The sequence below is a fragment of the Carassius auratus genome, chromosome 5, assembly GCF_003368295.1.
Source record: "Carassius auratus strain Wakin chromosome 5, ASM336829v1, whole genome shotgun sequence".
Lineage (NCBI taxonomy): Eukaryota > Metazoa > Chordata > Actinopteri > Cypriniformes > Cyprinidae > Carassius > Carassius auratus.
This window is the reverse complement of record NC_039247.1, coordinates 32,685,301-32,700,918: the sequence shown is the minus strand read 5'-3', so window position 1 is coordinate 32,700,918 and position 15,618 is coordinate 32,685,301. Positions and strand designations below refer to the sequence as shown.

Sequence of the window (15,618 nt, the reverse complement as noted above, 5' to 3'; positions counted from 1 at the left end):
TATGATGCATCCACTTTCATCTGGTCCAGTTCCTCCAGATGACTCTGTCTCCCAACGGTCCTCACAAAGAGACTATTGATGTTCACAGCCCTTAAATGCACAATCATTTAAAAAAGCTGGACATTCCACTCCAGAATAATATACAGTTTTGATCTGCTATGTGCACCTCACAACACAAGGATCTTCAAGTGTCTCTGACTGAGCTCAGAGGACGTGTTGTTTCCTGCATGTGTGCGATGAGCTGAAGCTCTGCCACCAGGCCACGTACGCTGGCGCAAATGCCACAGAACTCTATTAAAGCCTAATTGAAATGGCCCTGTAAGTGGCCCCCAGGTGCATTAAGACTTTAGCAATTTACTGAAATCAAGTGAAAGGAGAGGCACAGCGCAGACACAATAGCTGAGATGCTCAGGCTTGGTAGAGACGGACTGAGGGAGTGTTTTGGTAGGGTGCATCTGAGTTTGTGTGTGTGTGTGTGTGTGTGTGTGTGTGTGTGCGTGCGTGCGTGCGTATGGTGGGTCATAGATGCCACCAAAAGGCAATTAAAAAAGTGATCAACTGATCATTTAATATTACATAATCAACTAAAGCATCATTACTTCCAGTGTTATGTTACTGTTATACCACCATTGTCTGATCTGATGTCTGATATGACCATTTAAAATATATTTTAATTTGATATGCATTACAGGAACTCTCATAAACAGATATTTTTACATGTATGTCGTCTGGTGTATCACGTGGTACCTTTTTGCTTTTTTCAATAATATGTATAATAATGGTCAACTTGTTATGCATTTATCTATTCATTTGTTTTTATTTTATTTTTAACATCATCAAAAGGTGGCATTTTCTACCTTCAAAAGCTATGCAAAAGCACCATGTAAAAAATAGTTATAGTAAAGTAAAAGTAGTCCACACAAGTACTTAAGTACTTCTATATCTGTGTTTTTTTTCCATTGTGAGTTATATTAATATGGATTTGTAGTTTTGCGGTACTTGATGTTGTTCTAACCCTGATGGGAATTTAGATGAATCTGTACATTTGCATTATTCATTTGTGATAGATTAATTTCCTTTTTTACATTTTATGGACTTATTTTGTAACATGTAGATGTAGGTGAAACTATATTTTCATTATCTAAGATATTTTTAAATGGTTGATGTTTTAATGTTGAGTTGTACATTTAAAGCCTTCAATACTTGCAATTACAGTAGCTTTCTTTCAGTAATAGTCATTATTTTGGTTAATATAAATCAATTACTAGTTCTATGTACTTTGCGTGTGCTTTTTTCAGTGTTCATGTTTGACTTTTTTACATTTTAGGGTCTTGATGTTTGTCAATAATATTAAATATTTAATCCGGAAAGGACAAAACAAATTATACCCCTAAAGGGTTCTTTTGATTGAACCTTTAAAAAGGGTTCTGTATAGAACCTTTTAGGGGTTCCAAATATGCAGCGCCTAATAGAACCTTTTAAGGTTCTATATAGAACCTTTTCTTCTAAGAGTGTGTGGAGGCGGGGTGGCTGGGGGCGTCGGTCGGCGCGTTCACGCCTCTGTAGAAACTCCTTCAGCACCGCGGACAGAGACACACACATATACACACAGAGCCGTGACGCGCTCCGATCCTGCGCTTTTGTGATGCTAAACAACAGCAGGTCATCAGGATTCCTCCTCCATCAGACCTCCAGAACAACACAGCGACTCAGTCTAGACATTTGAAAAGGCCGAGGGACCGTGCACTATCTGTGCATTATTTTGTTGGGCAGCTCATTTTTCCACTGCTTTTAACCAGTCACATATTGTTTTTCGTTTTCCTTTATCATAAATACTTTGATCTCCTGGTAGTTTTGTTTTATTTTATTTATTATTTGTCATAATGTTGTTAGAACATCCAGGATCAAGCTGTCAAAATGCTGGAAATTACAACAGGTACAGCTCGAGTCAAGGTAAGAGTGCTATGTCTCTACAGCATTTTAACGCAGATGCCGTTGGGCTGTTTAACGTGGATATTGTTTGGAAAATGTACAAGCTTCCAATGAGCTTTGTGACACGTCATCAAAAACACAATAGCAACAATCCGCCGGTAAATAATTACAAACTATTAAAGCCTGCGATATTTATGTTAAACACGCAACAGACGACCTGTTTGAATAGAAAATACAATTGCATTTTATCTCTGACTCAGAGAAATGTTCGTGTCTTTATAATATACACTAAAAAAATTTAGCCTATGTTGCTATTTTAATATATAACTTAATAAGTACAGCCAATGTCACTAGGGATCCTATTTCAGACCTTTCAATAATTGTACTGGCTTCATTAAATGCCAGTGCATTTAACAAGCCCTAGACCCTGAGATGAAAAACGTATACATAAATACACATTTAAGACTTTTTAACACCGTATCCTTCACCTCAAGAACCCTAAAGCGGATATGAATGGTTGAACCCTTCTGAAGAGTGTTTGGTTAACCTGATCTGTTTCTGTTTGGAGTATTAAAAACTGAATATAATAATATGCAAAGAAATATTATATGCACGTCAAACATGTGCGTATCACCTGCACTCCAAAGTCAATTTCTGCATAAAAATAGCACGCCAAATATTAACAGAAAATCGGGCTATCGATGCGCATTTTCATCATTCACATTCAAGTAATATTGATAGTCTTGGAAAAATTGTCTTTTTCGATCTACTAACAACTGTTTCTGCTCCGATCATTCGCCCGTCGGACGCCATATGAATTTGTAATAACATTGTTAGCGCGTGGAACAGATGTAAAGCGCGCGCGGTCACGGTTGTCATGAGAAACCCACGAACGGACCGAGCCTCCATCCACGCGCCCTTTAAACAGAGCAGCATGTATCGGGTTCCCCTCAACAGGTGCAGCACCTGAACCAGACGAGACCCGGTTTAGGGCTGTTGGAGAGTTCAACTGATAACATAAGACATATTTATGTGTTTTTTAACACGTTCTGTTTCTGAGACGAGAGAGATTTACAGAAAGGTTTTCTTTAAGAATTTTAAACACTAGCTATTTAACAGTTGACATGTTACACATATATTTATAATTATGTTTACTAGGGTTTCAATACGTAGCCTTGTATTTACACGGTAATTACAAGTCGTTAATTATGTGACTCGCTAATGTACATCATTACGTAGTCAAACTTCAAGTGTGTTGTACAGGTACATTTCAGAGATTAATATATAAATGGTCCACTTCCATTTCTGATATGCAGCGAAATTGCCACAATAAATTACTGTCATTTTTGTATATTAATAATAATAAAAATTAATAAATAAATAAAAAATATAATAGAAATGATGGAGCTATAGCTGTAGCGGTGTCAAAATGATGTGGTCAAAAATAGCTGTCAAAAATAGTGCTTTTTCCGCCCCACCTTCGTTCGCAAGATTTTGTTACATTAAAGATGAATAGGTCAATATGACAAAAATGACGAAGCTGAAAGTAAGGAGCAACACTGCAGCACCTTTCGCCGACATATGTGCTTTAGAAAGTGTGGAAATCCAGGCAGATGTGGCATTGATTTTGAGTGTATCATGCGGCGGCCGCAGTGGCACTAAAGCTGATTTCCCCAGACACAGCAGATCAGTGTCAGTAACATTCATCTGGAGCTTGAGCAGCTCGATCAGCAGTTCACACAACTGTCCTCTCTTTCCTACAACAAACAGCTGTCTGACCCAACTCAGTGTAGGATCTGGATCTAGTTCACAGTTTATGTGCATCTCAAAAGGACACGATTCACTTTCCGCTTTGAAGAAGCAAAAGCCTTGCGGCAGACTACAAAGTGCATAGTTTAGAAGCATATTTCTGTTGTTTGTGTTCACATCAAGTGAAATACTTTCTGTAATAATTAACTCGTTTTGACATTTGCATTATGCCTGTTTACGTTCAGTAGGCCTATCTGTTTGCTTCAGTGTCATGATTGTCTATCAAAAGAATATGCAGTTGAGAATAAAAAAGAAGAAGAAAAATAAAAACAATGACAAGCGTAGAAATGGTTTTATTTAATTGACGCCAATTTCATCCTGTAATGTCTATCGAAAATAATTCGTACACTAATATTTACTCTCATGAGACCTTTAACTAATCAGCTGTTTCGATGTGCAAAACAAATATGAATGCATATTCACGTTTCATGTTTTAGAAATGTGTCACAACGCATTTTAGTCTTTCTGGTGCGTTCTTTGTCAACTGCGGTTGTAGTGGCTGTATATTTGGCTTTGTATGCTTTGCGCACTGCTGCAGGGTGTATTTTGAATAGCCTAAGGTCCATATCAAAAATGGGGATTTGCCAAATGCGCATGTTTTGGACACACACTTGATTTTGGGAAACACAGTCTCCATCATTCACAACTAATTGTTGCTCGTCGTGGGAACAGTTGAAGGCATCATTTATGACATTCAGCGTGAAAAAAACATTTGTGAATAGAAATTAGCCTACATCTCCAACGCAAAACTGCTAAAAGGACTGTGTGGATATTAGCACAGAAACTCCTTGAGGCTGCTCTGCTGGTCTTGTCCAGGTGATGTCCATCTGTTTTATCAGTCACCAGAGTAACGGGGCGGCGTTTCTATTGCTCAGCAAGTGCCACAAGACGCAGAAATGGGTCTCTGACACGCGCGCGTCTTCTGTCAACTCTGCGCAGCGCATAACGCTCAGATAGTTATTATCGCACGCGTTTTGTCTTTTTTTTTTTTTTTTATCGGAATAATGAAAATGGAGCAGAATAAGGCCCTGGATTCGCCGAAAGAGCCGTGCTCTCATCACACGGAGATGCTATTGGCTTTACTCACGCAGAGAGAGGAGTCCCGGAAAGGTACAGCCGACATCAGAGCACGGAGTCCTGCAGTTGTATGTTTGATTTCACTTCAGATCTAGAAATTATGAAGCATTCCAGTATTAATCCATTCTTGCGTGAGCTGCACATTTGCTGAAAGATTTTAATTTAATTATCCTTACATTAAAAAATAAATACCGTCTTGAGGGAACTCTTAATGCTCCTTGTGTTTAAAAGATGTCACCGTAATTTGGAATAGATCTGTTCTCAACATAACTCATAATTCTCCTGCACGTGAAACGCTTTTCGTGCCGCTCTAATGTTTTGGATTGGGAATGATTGTGTTTCTGTGGGATTCAATTTGAAACAGCGGCTCACAACAACATATGTCCGCGTCTTTCGTTTCCACAAATATTTCTTTTCAAACATTTCTCATTTTCGGCTTTTCACGCGCATGAGTGATTTTAAGGCGCGAAATCGATGTTTGGTTTGTTCTTGGTGGAAGGTCCGTGGTGTACAAATACATTTTACAAAACGAAAAACATTCCAATGAGTGTTGAGGGATAATGACAGTTTCCCAGATGTTTCGTGAAGGCTGCAGGGGGTCAGAAACTATTTCAGAAGCCACTATTTGAAGGGAAAAAAAAGAGGAGGTTTCTGTCCTTTATAGACTAATGATTGAATAATTGATAGGTATTGTGCACCTGTTCATGACGTGTGCGTTGATGTCAGAGAAGCAGCTACACGCTCAAAGAGACTTCCTGCACTGTTATTGTGGCTAACAAGAACATCTCGAGGAGTGAGTGCTTAGTGCTTTCATTTCATTTTAATCTGAATATGACCGGATATGATACGCACCGAACTCGAGACTTACTTATGACCTCATGAAATGATGTCTTGGAGACAAAAACGTTGATAATAATAAATGTGTTGTATTTATGGTTATATTTTTTAATGCTGTTGATTTGATTTTACGTGCTTTATGTATCTGTGAACTGGAAAGGCTGTTGCTTTTTATTCTTTTTTTTTATGAAGGCAGACTTCAGATTTGCATCATAAATACTTCAGTACTGAGTGAACACATTAAAGTGAACGTTCTCAGTTTGCTGTTAACGAGAGTGATTACTTTAATAAGAGCTCGTCAGTTTACTGATGTAGTTTATGTGACCTTGAGCTGTATTGTGATTTATCATGCTGTGCTCATATGCTGTAATATTGTAAAATTATAATATTAACGCAGTTAATCTAATTATTATTATTATTGATTTAATAACAACAACAATATAAATATAAAATAATAATTATAATAATACGTATTACGCTAAAATGATCTTTAACAATTATAAAGGTTCTGTGTGTTGTTTTATTCCACCTATTTCTTGTCATTTGATCGCGCTTTTAATTTTGGTGCAATTTGGATACTTAACAGAATAATGATAATTTCCAAGTGAAGGCTAAGGTGATTTTTTAAGGTTGTTTTTTTTTTCTTCAGCTGTTTACAGCTGTTTTGCTGAAAGCAGAGCTTTGCTCTTCAATTCTCCAGTATGGCGTATTTGTAATAATATAACCAACAAAAAAATGCTCTGACAGTAGCCTATTTGATGTTAACCGCTTTCTTGTATTTTCTGCTCGCAGATATTCCTGTTTGCGCTGGTTGTAACCAGCACATCGTCGATCGTTTTATCCTGAAGGTTCTAGATCGACACTGGCACAGCAAATGCCTGAAATGCAACGACTGTCAGTCTCAGCTGGCCGACAAATGCTTCAGTCGAGGCGACAGTGTCTACTGCAAAGACGACTTCTTCAAGTGAGTCCTTGATGTTTCAGCACATATATAGTTTCATATCGTTCGGGTGCCATCTGACCGGTGTTTGCCTGTATTTCGTCCCCAGGAGATTCGGGACCAAGTGCGCCGCGTGCCAGCAGGGCATCCCGCCGACACAGGTGGTCCGGAGGGCGCAGGATTTCGTCTATCACCTGCACTGCTTCGCCTGCATCGTCTGTAAGAGGCAGCTGGCCACAGGTGACGAGTACTACCTGATGGAGGACAGTCGACTGGTGTGTAAAGCCGATTATGAGACCGCCAAACAGAGAGGTATATGCACATGCGATACCATCGTTTATTCAGCAGAAGTGTTTGTTTTTAAAAGAGAAAATTAGTGGAATTAGTTCAAACGCTGTTTTTCTTTCTTTTTTTTTCTTTCTTTTTTTTTTGGAGCAAGTGCAGTTCCCAAAGTCTTAACTGTTTTACTTCTTTTATTCGATGAGCTCACATTGATTGATTAATCTCGCTGGTTGTGGGCTCGTACATAAACATTTGACCCGGCTCAGGTAATTACGAACTCACCAGCCTCCAGATCGATAAGTGCCAACCCCGTACAGAAGAGCGCTGAACACGCGCACTAGAGCTGATCTATGGAGTCAGAGAGACACAATCTTCATCCGGGGCAATTTTGAGCCAGATTTCAGCGCTTTAATACTGCACAAATCAGACTGCCTAGTGATTCATTTGGAAATAACGTTTGGAAAGGCCCTTAGTGTCATCCACTGTGTAGATGAGCTAACGTTAGACTCCACATCACTGTGTGCATTCTGAGCATTCAATAAAGGTGTTTCAGTCTAATAGAATAGAATAGAATAGAAAAGAATAGAATAGAATAGACATTTAAAAATAAAGTCTACTAAAGGGGGTTGTCGCAGAATAATTTTTGATCCCCCCCCCCCCCCAACAAAAAAATATTTCTTATAAAGTTGTATTTTTTTTTTCTCCTTCAATTTTGTGTTGAAAGAGAAAACTTAATTTGAATAATCTTACGTCCTTCCACACATAAATAACCTTCTGCGCAATGTAACCTTTGGTACAGAGGAACCATCGCTGAAAAAAAAAAAAAAAAAAAAAAAAAAAAACTTTTAGGCCCAAAGAATAGAAAGGAAACACATTTAGATGGAATATAATAGATGATAAAAACGTCTAATAAGAAATAAACCCGTGTTGTTAAATTAAGATGTTTCTTATATTACAGAGACGGAACGGTCCATGTGAATTATTTAGGAATAGGGTCTGTAAGAGACCCTGATCGTCATTCATTGAGCAGATAAACTTACACTGAATAACTGCATTCTAAATCTTTAATACGAGCCTTCAGTGCCTTCACTTCACCGGCGCTCCGATTAGAACAACAGAGTATATCGATAAACAGAATGCATAAATACAATTGTTTCTAAGGATATTAAAACCTGTCTTTCGTCCGTCTAAACTAATTAAAATAATGATACAAAAAATAATAATAAACAAGAAATGTATAATAATAAATAATACGTTTACATATTATTTGAAATTCATTTGCCTTTGTTATATACCTCAGAAAACAGAATATAATAGAATAGAACAGAATAAATTAAGAAGCATTACGCCTTAACGGTGCCGTTTCAATTATAGCATATAGTTGTAGAATAATAAATAAATAAATTTGTGTAGATCAAAATATGTTTCTTATATTACAGAGGCGGATTCTACAGCAAAACGCCCGCGCACAACAATCACCGCCAAACAGCTGGAGACGCTGAAGAACGCTTATAATAACTCGCCGAAACCCGCGCGACACGTGCGGGAGCAGCTGTCCTCAGATACCGGCCTCGACATGCGGGTGGTGCAGGTAACATCTACACATATATCACACCTACAGCTCTTTCTCAGTCCATTCAAACCAGTGCACGAGCATTACAACAGAACTACACGCGCGGTTATTTGTCTCACCCTTAAAATATAGTCGTGATGTAGGCTATTAAATGTTACCACACGAAACACTTTAGTTTAGGTGAGCTGACAATGAAATTGAAATAAAGAAACTAAATAGATTTTTTTAATTAATTAATAAACAATCTCACAAATGGGAAAACAAGCGAAGCTATTTTTTAATGACAGCGGCTCGACTGATTTGAATAAAATAGGCTACTTTCATGATTTCTTGTAAAAGTCGAACGCAATATGCCTACGTGTCACTGAATCGTGAAGAAAATGTACAGATTATATTCATGCTCCACACTGAAGATTTTAACGCTTATTTACTTTCTGCTTCAGTTTTGAGAATTGCATGAATAAATTTATCCAGTATGTATAATTATGTTGCTTAGCTTGTACATGTATGTTAATTATGCTATATGAAAAACAAATAATAACGTAAACATAGCGTAAACATAATTTTTTTTTTTTTTTTACAGTGGAGACTCAATTTTTTTCTATCATCAGGTTGGAGTCAACCTAACCCGTTTCTCTGCACAGGTCTGGTTTCAGAACAGAAGAGCAAAGGAGAAAAGACTGAAAAAAGATGCAGGAAGACAGAGATGGGGTCAGTACTTCAGAAACATGAAGAGGTCACGCGGGAGCTCCAAATCAGACAAAGACAGCACTCAGGAGGAGGGCATGGACAGTGATGCCGAGGTCTCCTTCACAGGTATGTAAATGAGTAAATAAATATAAAATAAACTGCACAAATATGACTATTGTTTGATGAAGTATCAAATAAAAACTTTTAAGATCAGAGTTTCTCTGAATCAAGGACCTCATGCATCACCCCTAAATGTTCATGAATGATTTTCAAATATTCTTTTTTGCTTTTGACTCAAATGCTGCAATGCCAAATCCAGTTCATTTGATTTAAGGCATAGAACTGTTTATTGAGTATATTTCTGAAAAGCCTGTTTATAAAATAATTGGGAAAAGTGAGAGCTCTGACTTATTGCATGGCAGTTTTTCAGTGAGAGTTTTGGTCGTAATTCTGGCCTCACACTTAAAAATAAAGCTTTAAAAGAAGGTTTTCACAGCAAGAACCATTTTGGGTTCCCCAAAGAATCTTTTAGAGATAACTTCTTTTTCCGTTTAGCGTTAAGAACATTTCTATAACTTTCTCCACTTTTAAGAGCCTTTTCTCCAATGGAAGGTTACCATGGATGTTAAAGTTTATTCATGGAACCATCGATGCCAATAAAGAACCTTCATTTTTAAGAATGCATATGTGTTGAACATAATTGAATTGTTGTGTTGACAATCCGCCACTCACTTTATTGTTTCTCTTTGCCGTGTTCTATGCACAGACGAGCCGCCCATGTCGGAGCTGGGTCACTCCAACGGCATTTACAGCAGTCTGAGTGAAAGCTCTCCGTCTCTGAGTCGTCAGGGTGGAGGTCATCCGCCCTTCCAGCTGGAGCACGGCACAATCATCCCCTCGCAGGAGCAGTACCACGACATCCAGGCCAGCAGCCCCTACAGCCTCCCGCAGTCTCCAGGCTCACTACAGGCTCTTCCCAGACACCAGCCCCTCATCTCCAGCCTGGTGTATCCAGAGTCTGGCCTGCCCATGGTAGGTCAGAGTGGAGGCCAGAACATGACTTCGGGGGTTCGCATGATGGTCGGGGGAAACAGGCCGAGCTCTGATTTGTCCACGGGAAGCAGCGGTGGGTACCCGGACTTCCCTGCGAGCCCGGCGTCCTGGTTGGATGAAGTGGATCATGCCCAGTTCTGATAGTTTTGAAGATTGCTCTTTGGAAAGAGACCTAGAGCAGATCTCCACTAGTGGACAGGGATTACAGAGCGGATGAACCTCATATCTTCTCTATTAATGGTGGAAGTGTTGGAAATCAATTTGCGATGGACGTAAGACTGGAGCTGAAAACTCTTGCCAAGGCTTTGGACTTCTGTTTGGTTCTACAAGGACACAACATTGAGAGGAAAGCTTTCACCAACTATTGGAGCTTTTCACCAACTTTTACCATACCTAGACCTTCATTTCTTAACCATACAAAGATTTTATTTTCTTCTTCAAAATGAGAATTCAAGTCAGTTACAGTACACAAAGAAAGATGAAATCATCATTGCTGTTACTGATGTGTAGAAATGTGATATCACCAATTTTGGTTATATGGTCGTTGCCAAATTGTCTATTTACGTTATATAACATTTTATCAATGTGGAGTCTTTATTTTTATACAACCTCCTTGGACAATATGATCACAGAGACTTTGTATGTTTCACAACAGGGATAGACACGTTGTTGTTGTTGTCTCTTTCTATTCAGTAGGAGTTCCTCTATGCATTTATGTGTTTTCAGACGCGTCTCGTTCATTGCACTCTGTTGGAAACATTTGGCCCGAGAGGCGCCGTGGCTCCTGTATGTGTTATGTGAAAAAAATGTTTTATGTCTTAATTATTCTCTCTGATGATGGTTAAGTGATAAAGGTCTTTAATAAATTTGTCAGCGAAATCCTCAAGTAGCCATCGCTTCCTGGCAGAGATCTTTTAACACTGTGGGCTTGTGTTTTTTAATTCTTCATTTGCTAAAAGCATGAAGATTTCTATAGTTTCTCATTGTTCTGTGTGCTCTAAAGACGGAAGAGCGGCCATCTGATCCAGGGAGGTTTCTCCAGTGGCTAGTTGGAGCGAACAGGCATGGATTTTTATGATTTCCCCCCCCCCCCCCCCGAGATTATTCACATCGATCTTATATTAGGGCAAAGATAATGGACCCAGATCTAGCTGAGTCGGCGAATCAGCGTTCTGGCTTGTGAACAAAGGCATATCAAGAGTTCAACGCCTCTTTAGCAGAGAAATTTGATACGGACACCGCTGCAACACATAGATTTGGAGATAAGCGTGCCATGTTGACCCAACATATTCATATTCAACATAGACATATTCAATCCTGCTTGTCAGAGTTCGGCCTGTTTACTATTTAAGAGTCCGAGTCAATTACACAGATGAAATTCTGTTAGAGGCTGTTTGTATTTAGAGATAACAGTGTAACGAACGAGGCACCCCAAACGAGATTGACAAATAACAGTATATTTGATTATTATAATATATATATATATATATATATATATATATATATATATATATATATATATATATATATAGCCTATATATGTATATAAAAATTCATAATGAAATACATTGAGAGACTATTTTGTAAAATACAATATTCTGCACCTGTTTTAATACATACAGTTTTTGGCTGAATGCAAGTGAATCATATAACATCCTGTTGGACAGGGTTAGTTCACCCAAAAATTTCAATTGTGTTGTTTATTGCTCACCTTCATGTCGTTCCACTCCCGTAAGACCTTCGTAGTTCGTTCGTCTTCAGAGCATAAACTAAAATATTTTGATGAAATCCGAGAGATTTCTGTCACTTTACAGTCAGCCAATTTCAACATTCCAGATCTGTAGGAAAGACAAGTACCGTATCATTAAGCACATCATTATATTGCTCACTGAATGTTACAGGCTACAGGACAGAAGAGAAAGCTGTACTCTAGCTGCTGTAGCAAGTGACATTATTGCTAGCTAAAGTTAGCTACTTCCATGGAATTTTTTTTTTATTTTTTTTAAAGGGGTGTATGAAATAATTTTCAAGTAGGCTATTCATTGTTTTTTATCGCCAATGTGTGAACAGCATGAACAAAACTTTTAAAATGAGAGCCTGTAGACTCATCTTTATTTGAAGGACTCAGTTTTGTTGGAAAATCCATGTGAAACATGGCCACCGGTATCGCTAATAACAAGGGTTTCTGAATTCTACATGGAGCCCTTTAACAGCTAAATATAAGCAGTAGACAGGTGAATGAATTACATTCACTTACAGTAGATTGCGCTAAAAGAAAAATACCAGTACACAAGGCGCTACCTAGCTTTCAGTTTTTCTGACACACAGGCAAAGTCAAATAGTATTTACAGATTTTCAAACAGTAGGCTAGTTTGGATTTCTGTATTTGCTTCAGTGTTTTTCAAACAACACCAAGTACAAGAGTACAGAGACAAGAGTGCTGAGTCGCTTAGCAAAATATTCAGTTCATGAGCACCACCAAAGCAACTCTTACTGGTTATCCAGTTTTCTTCGCAGTGCAATTCAAAATGGAAAACCTCTCCTCCGACAGTGTTGAAACTTAGCCTTTTTGTTGCTAGATTTAGCAGCTTTTCAGCTGCCAAGTTAGATCCAATTCATTTGCTCTTTACAATGGTAAGTACTACAGACCCTCACATCTCCCAATAATAAGAAATTCTCTTACGTCATGGTTACGTAATGACGGCATCATGCAACGTCACAGCGTCAGTTAGCAACTTTTAGCCCATAGCAACTTCCCCTGAAAGTTATTTTGCAACCCTGCTCTCCAAATATTGTGAACTGGCATGGAACTGGCTAGTTCTGAATCACTCCAATTAAATCTTGTGTCATGTGCTTAGGACTGCGCATGCACACTGGCTGATCTAGCCTGAAAAATATGCAATTTTAATGTTATTTGAGCAAAAGAAACAATTATGAGACAGCTGATATCAGATTTCATTGGTGATTTCAAATGTGAAATTTAATAGTAAGCTTAGTGAGTAATTTTGGAGAATTTAATGAGATAAGAACTGCACTTGCATGCCTGAGAGGCGTTTCAAAGATGGCCGCAGAGTCAAATGACTTTTCTTAAAGGGACTTCGACATTACTTAGTTGAGGTGACAGAACAAAATTCAGCTGTTAGAGCATGATGACAGTAGGATAAGATTATGGGTTTGATTTCCAATGAGCACATACTGATAAAGGTGTAACATGAATATACTAAAATATGCATTGGATAGAAGTATTTGCTCAATGTATGTACCTTCTGTTGCATTGTCTGAATGTAATTGACGTAGTTTAATCATCAATTACACATCAGTTAGGGCATCTCTTGTTCTTCATCTTGTGGAATTAGTGCTAAAAAAGCATACTTCCTTCAATAAGTAATCCACTTTATTTTGACTATGAATTCCAATTTTCCAAGCAGAAACTTCGCATAAGGACTTGTCGCTTTGTAGAGAAGGAATTGTTTATCACACCTTTCTGTATCAAAACAGAAAGAAATAATAACTTCATTTAGCCACATCCTGTTTTTACCGGACACCCAGGAAAACAGTCGACTGACACATGAGCAATGACATGTCAGATATGAATATAATATGTTTTAATTCTGTATTTTATGTATTTATTTACTCTAAACATTTAGTTTAATTTTAGAGCACCTTAAACTGAATTTCTCCTCCAGTCTGGTCAAGGTTACACCCATCTGAATTGATTCTGTCCTGCTCTGGAAACTCTCAAAGTTCTAAATAAGATTGACTGGGCTTATGTCATTGGGTTTAGCTTTAATTGTGATCCATGTAACACGAGGCATCTGGGAGTCAGAAGAACCCAAAGAGACAGTGAAATGTAAAAGCAAAGCTAATCAGAGCTGATCTGAGCTCTAGCGTCAGTTTACAGGATGCTTTCCATCAGCAGCTCCAGTGGATTTGTCGGTAAAGGGTTGTTCACACTGATTAAACAGACAGACAAGAGTTTTAAGACTGGCTCTCTCCTTTTCTCTCACCTGAGATGCTGAATTGACAGGTGTGCGAGTGAGACATGACAAAGCACAGATTACACACGCAGATGTCCACTGTGTGAACCGATCCTTCCCACACTAACAATAACTCCAGCGCTTCACACAGTTGCTTTTATGTGAGGAGGGTTTTTTTCTCAGCAGTAATGTGAAAAGCGAATTTCCTGCCGTTTGTGTGTGGCCTTTTGCATCAATTTATCTTCACGCTTTGTGATTTTGGTTCACCTTTGTAAGAACATTAGTTTTTTAAAATAGATATTTAACATTTCAGATTTTGCCATAAAAGCATTGCAGAATGTTTCCATATTTCGATTTTTGCATATCTAAAAATATGTAATTGATAGTGAGTTGAGATTGTCTTTGAAATTTGGGACATAAAGCTGACAACAGTGATTAGCTTAAATGGTAAATCTAGAAACATATCTTATTGGTGAAAAGATATATATATTTTTAACTGAAGTCATATACAAGAAGAAAAAGCAAAATAAATATTGACAGACATGCACTCATATTAGCAGTCAGTCTATGCACTGAATACACTTGTAGGTATGTAGTCAAAAACTGATAGACATTCATTGCTGAATATATCCTATTTGGTGTGTCATCACATAACGAACACAAAGTAACATAAAAATATAAAAAATATCAATTGTTTTATTCTAGCCAAAAATATTATCTAGCAACACTGAGTGAACCTAAATAGATTGATTTATACCAAAAATATATATTTTTTAAATGGATTAAATCAGGATTTTAATCCTCTGGTGTTGTTTGCATTGCGGTCAAACATGAATGTTTTTTTTTTTTTTTTTTTTTTTTTTGATTAATGTACTATATTTTAGCTTTTTTATTTAAAGGGTGGGTGAAATGCTCGTTTTCACTCAATATCCTGTTAATCTTGAGTACCTATAGAGTAGTACTGCATCCTTCATAACTCCAAAAAGTCTTTAGTTTTATTATATTCATAAGAGAAAGATAGTCTGTACCGATTTTTCCCGGAAAAACACGACCGACTGGAGGCGTGACGTGTGGGCGGAGCAAAAGAATCACGAGCGCCAGTAGGCTTGCGCCAAATTGGGCCTTGTTTGTAAAACAAGCATCTTCAAAATGCAGGGAACAAACACAAACACTTGTGAAAGTGACGTGACATTCAGCCAAGTATGGTGACCCATACTCAGAACTTGTGCTCTGCATTTAACCCATCCGAAGTGCACATACACAGAGCAGTGAACACACACACTGTGAGCACACACCCGGAGCAGTGGGCAGCCATTTATGCTGCGGCACCCGGGGACCAGTTGGGGGTTCGATGCCTTGCTCAAGGGCACCTAAGTCATGGTATTGAAGGTGGAGCGAGAACTGTACATGCACTCCCCCCACCCACAATTCCTGTCGGCCCGGGACTC

At 38.2% G+C, this 15,618-nt stretch overlaps 1 protein-coding gene across 1 annotated transcript; it reads left to right on the top strand.

Annotated features, from left to right (window-relative positions):
- The first annotated feature begins 1,620 nt into the window (after positions 1-1,620).
- Positions 1,621-11,088, top strand: LOC113069576 (LIM/homeobox protein Lhx3-like). The gene is made up of 6 exons (XM_026242742.1): positions 1,621-1,953; positions 6,448-6,619; positions 6,705-6,907; positions 8,317-8,468; positions 9,095-9,266; positions 9,907-11,088. Exons 1-6 carry the CDS (start codon positions 1,884-1,886, stop codon positions 10,332-10,334), a joined length of 1,197 nt encoding a protein of 398 aa, XP_026098527.1. The 5' UTR covers positions 1,621-1,883; the 3' UTR covers positions 10,335-11,088.
- Positions 11,089-15,618: the final 4,530 nt, after the last annotated feature.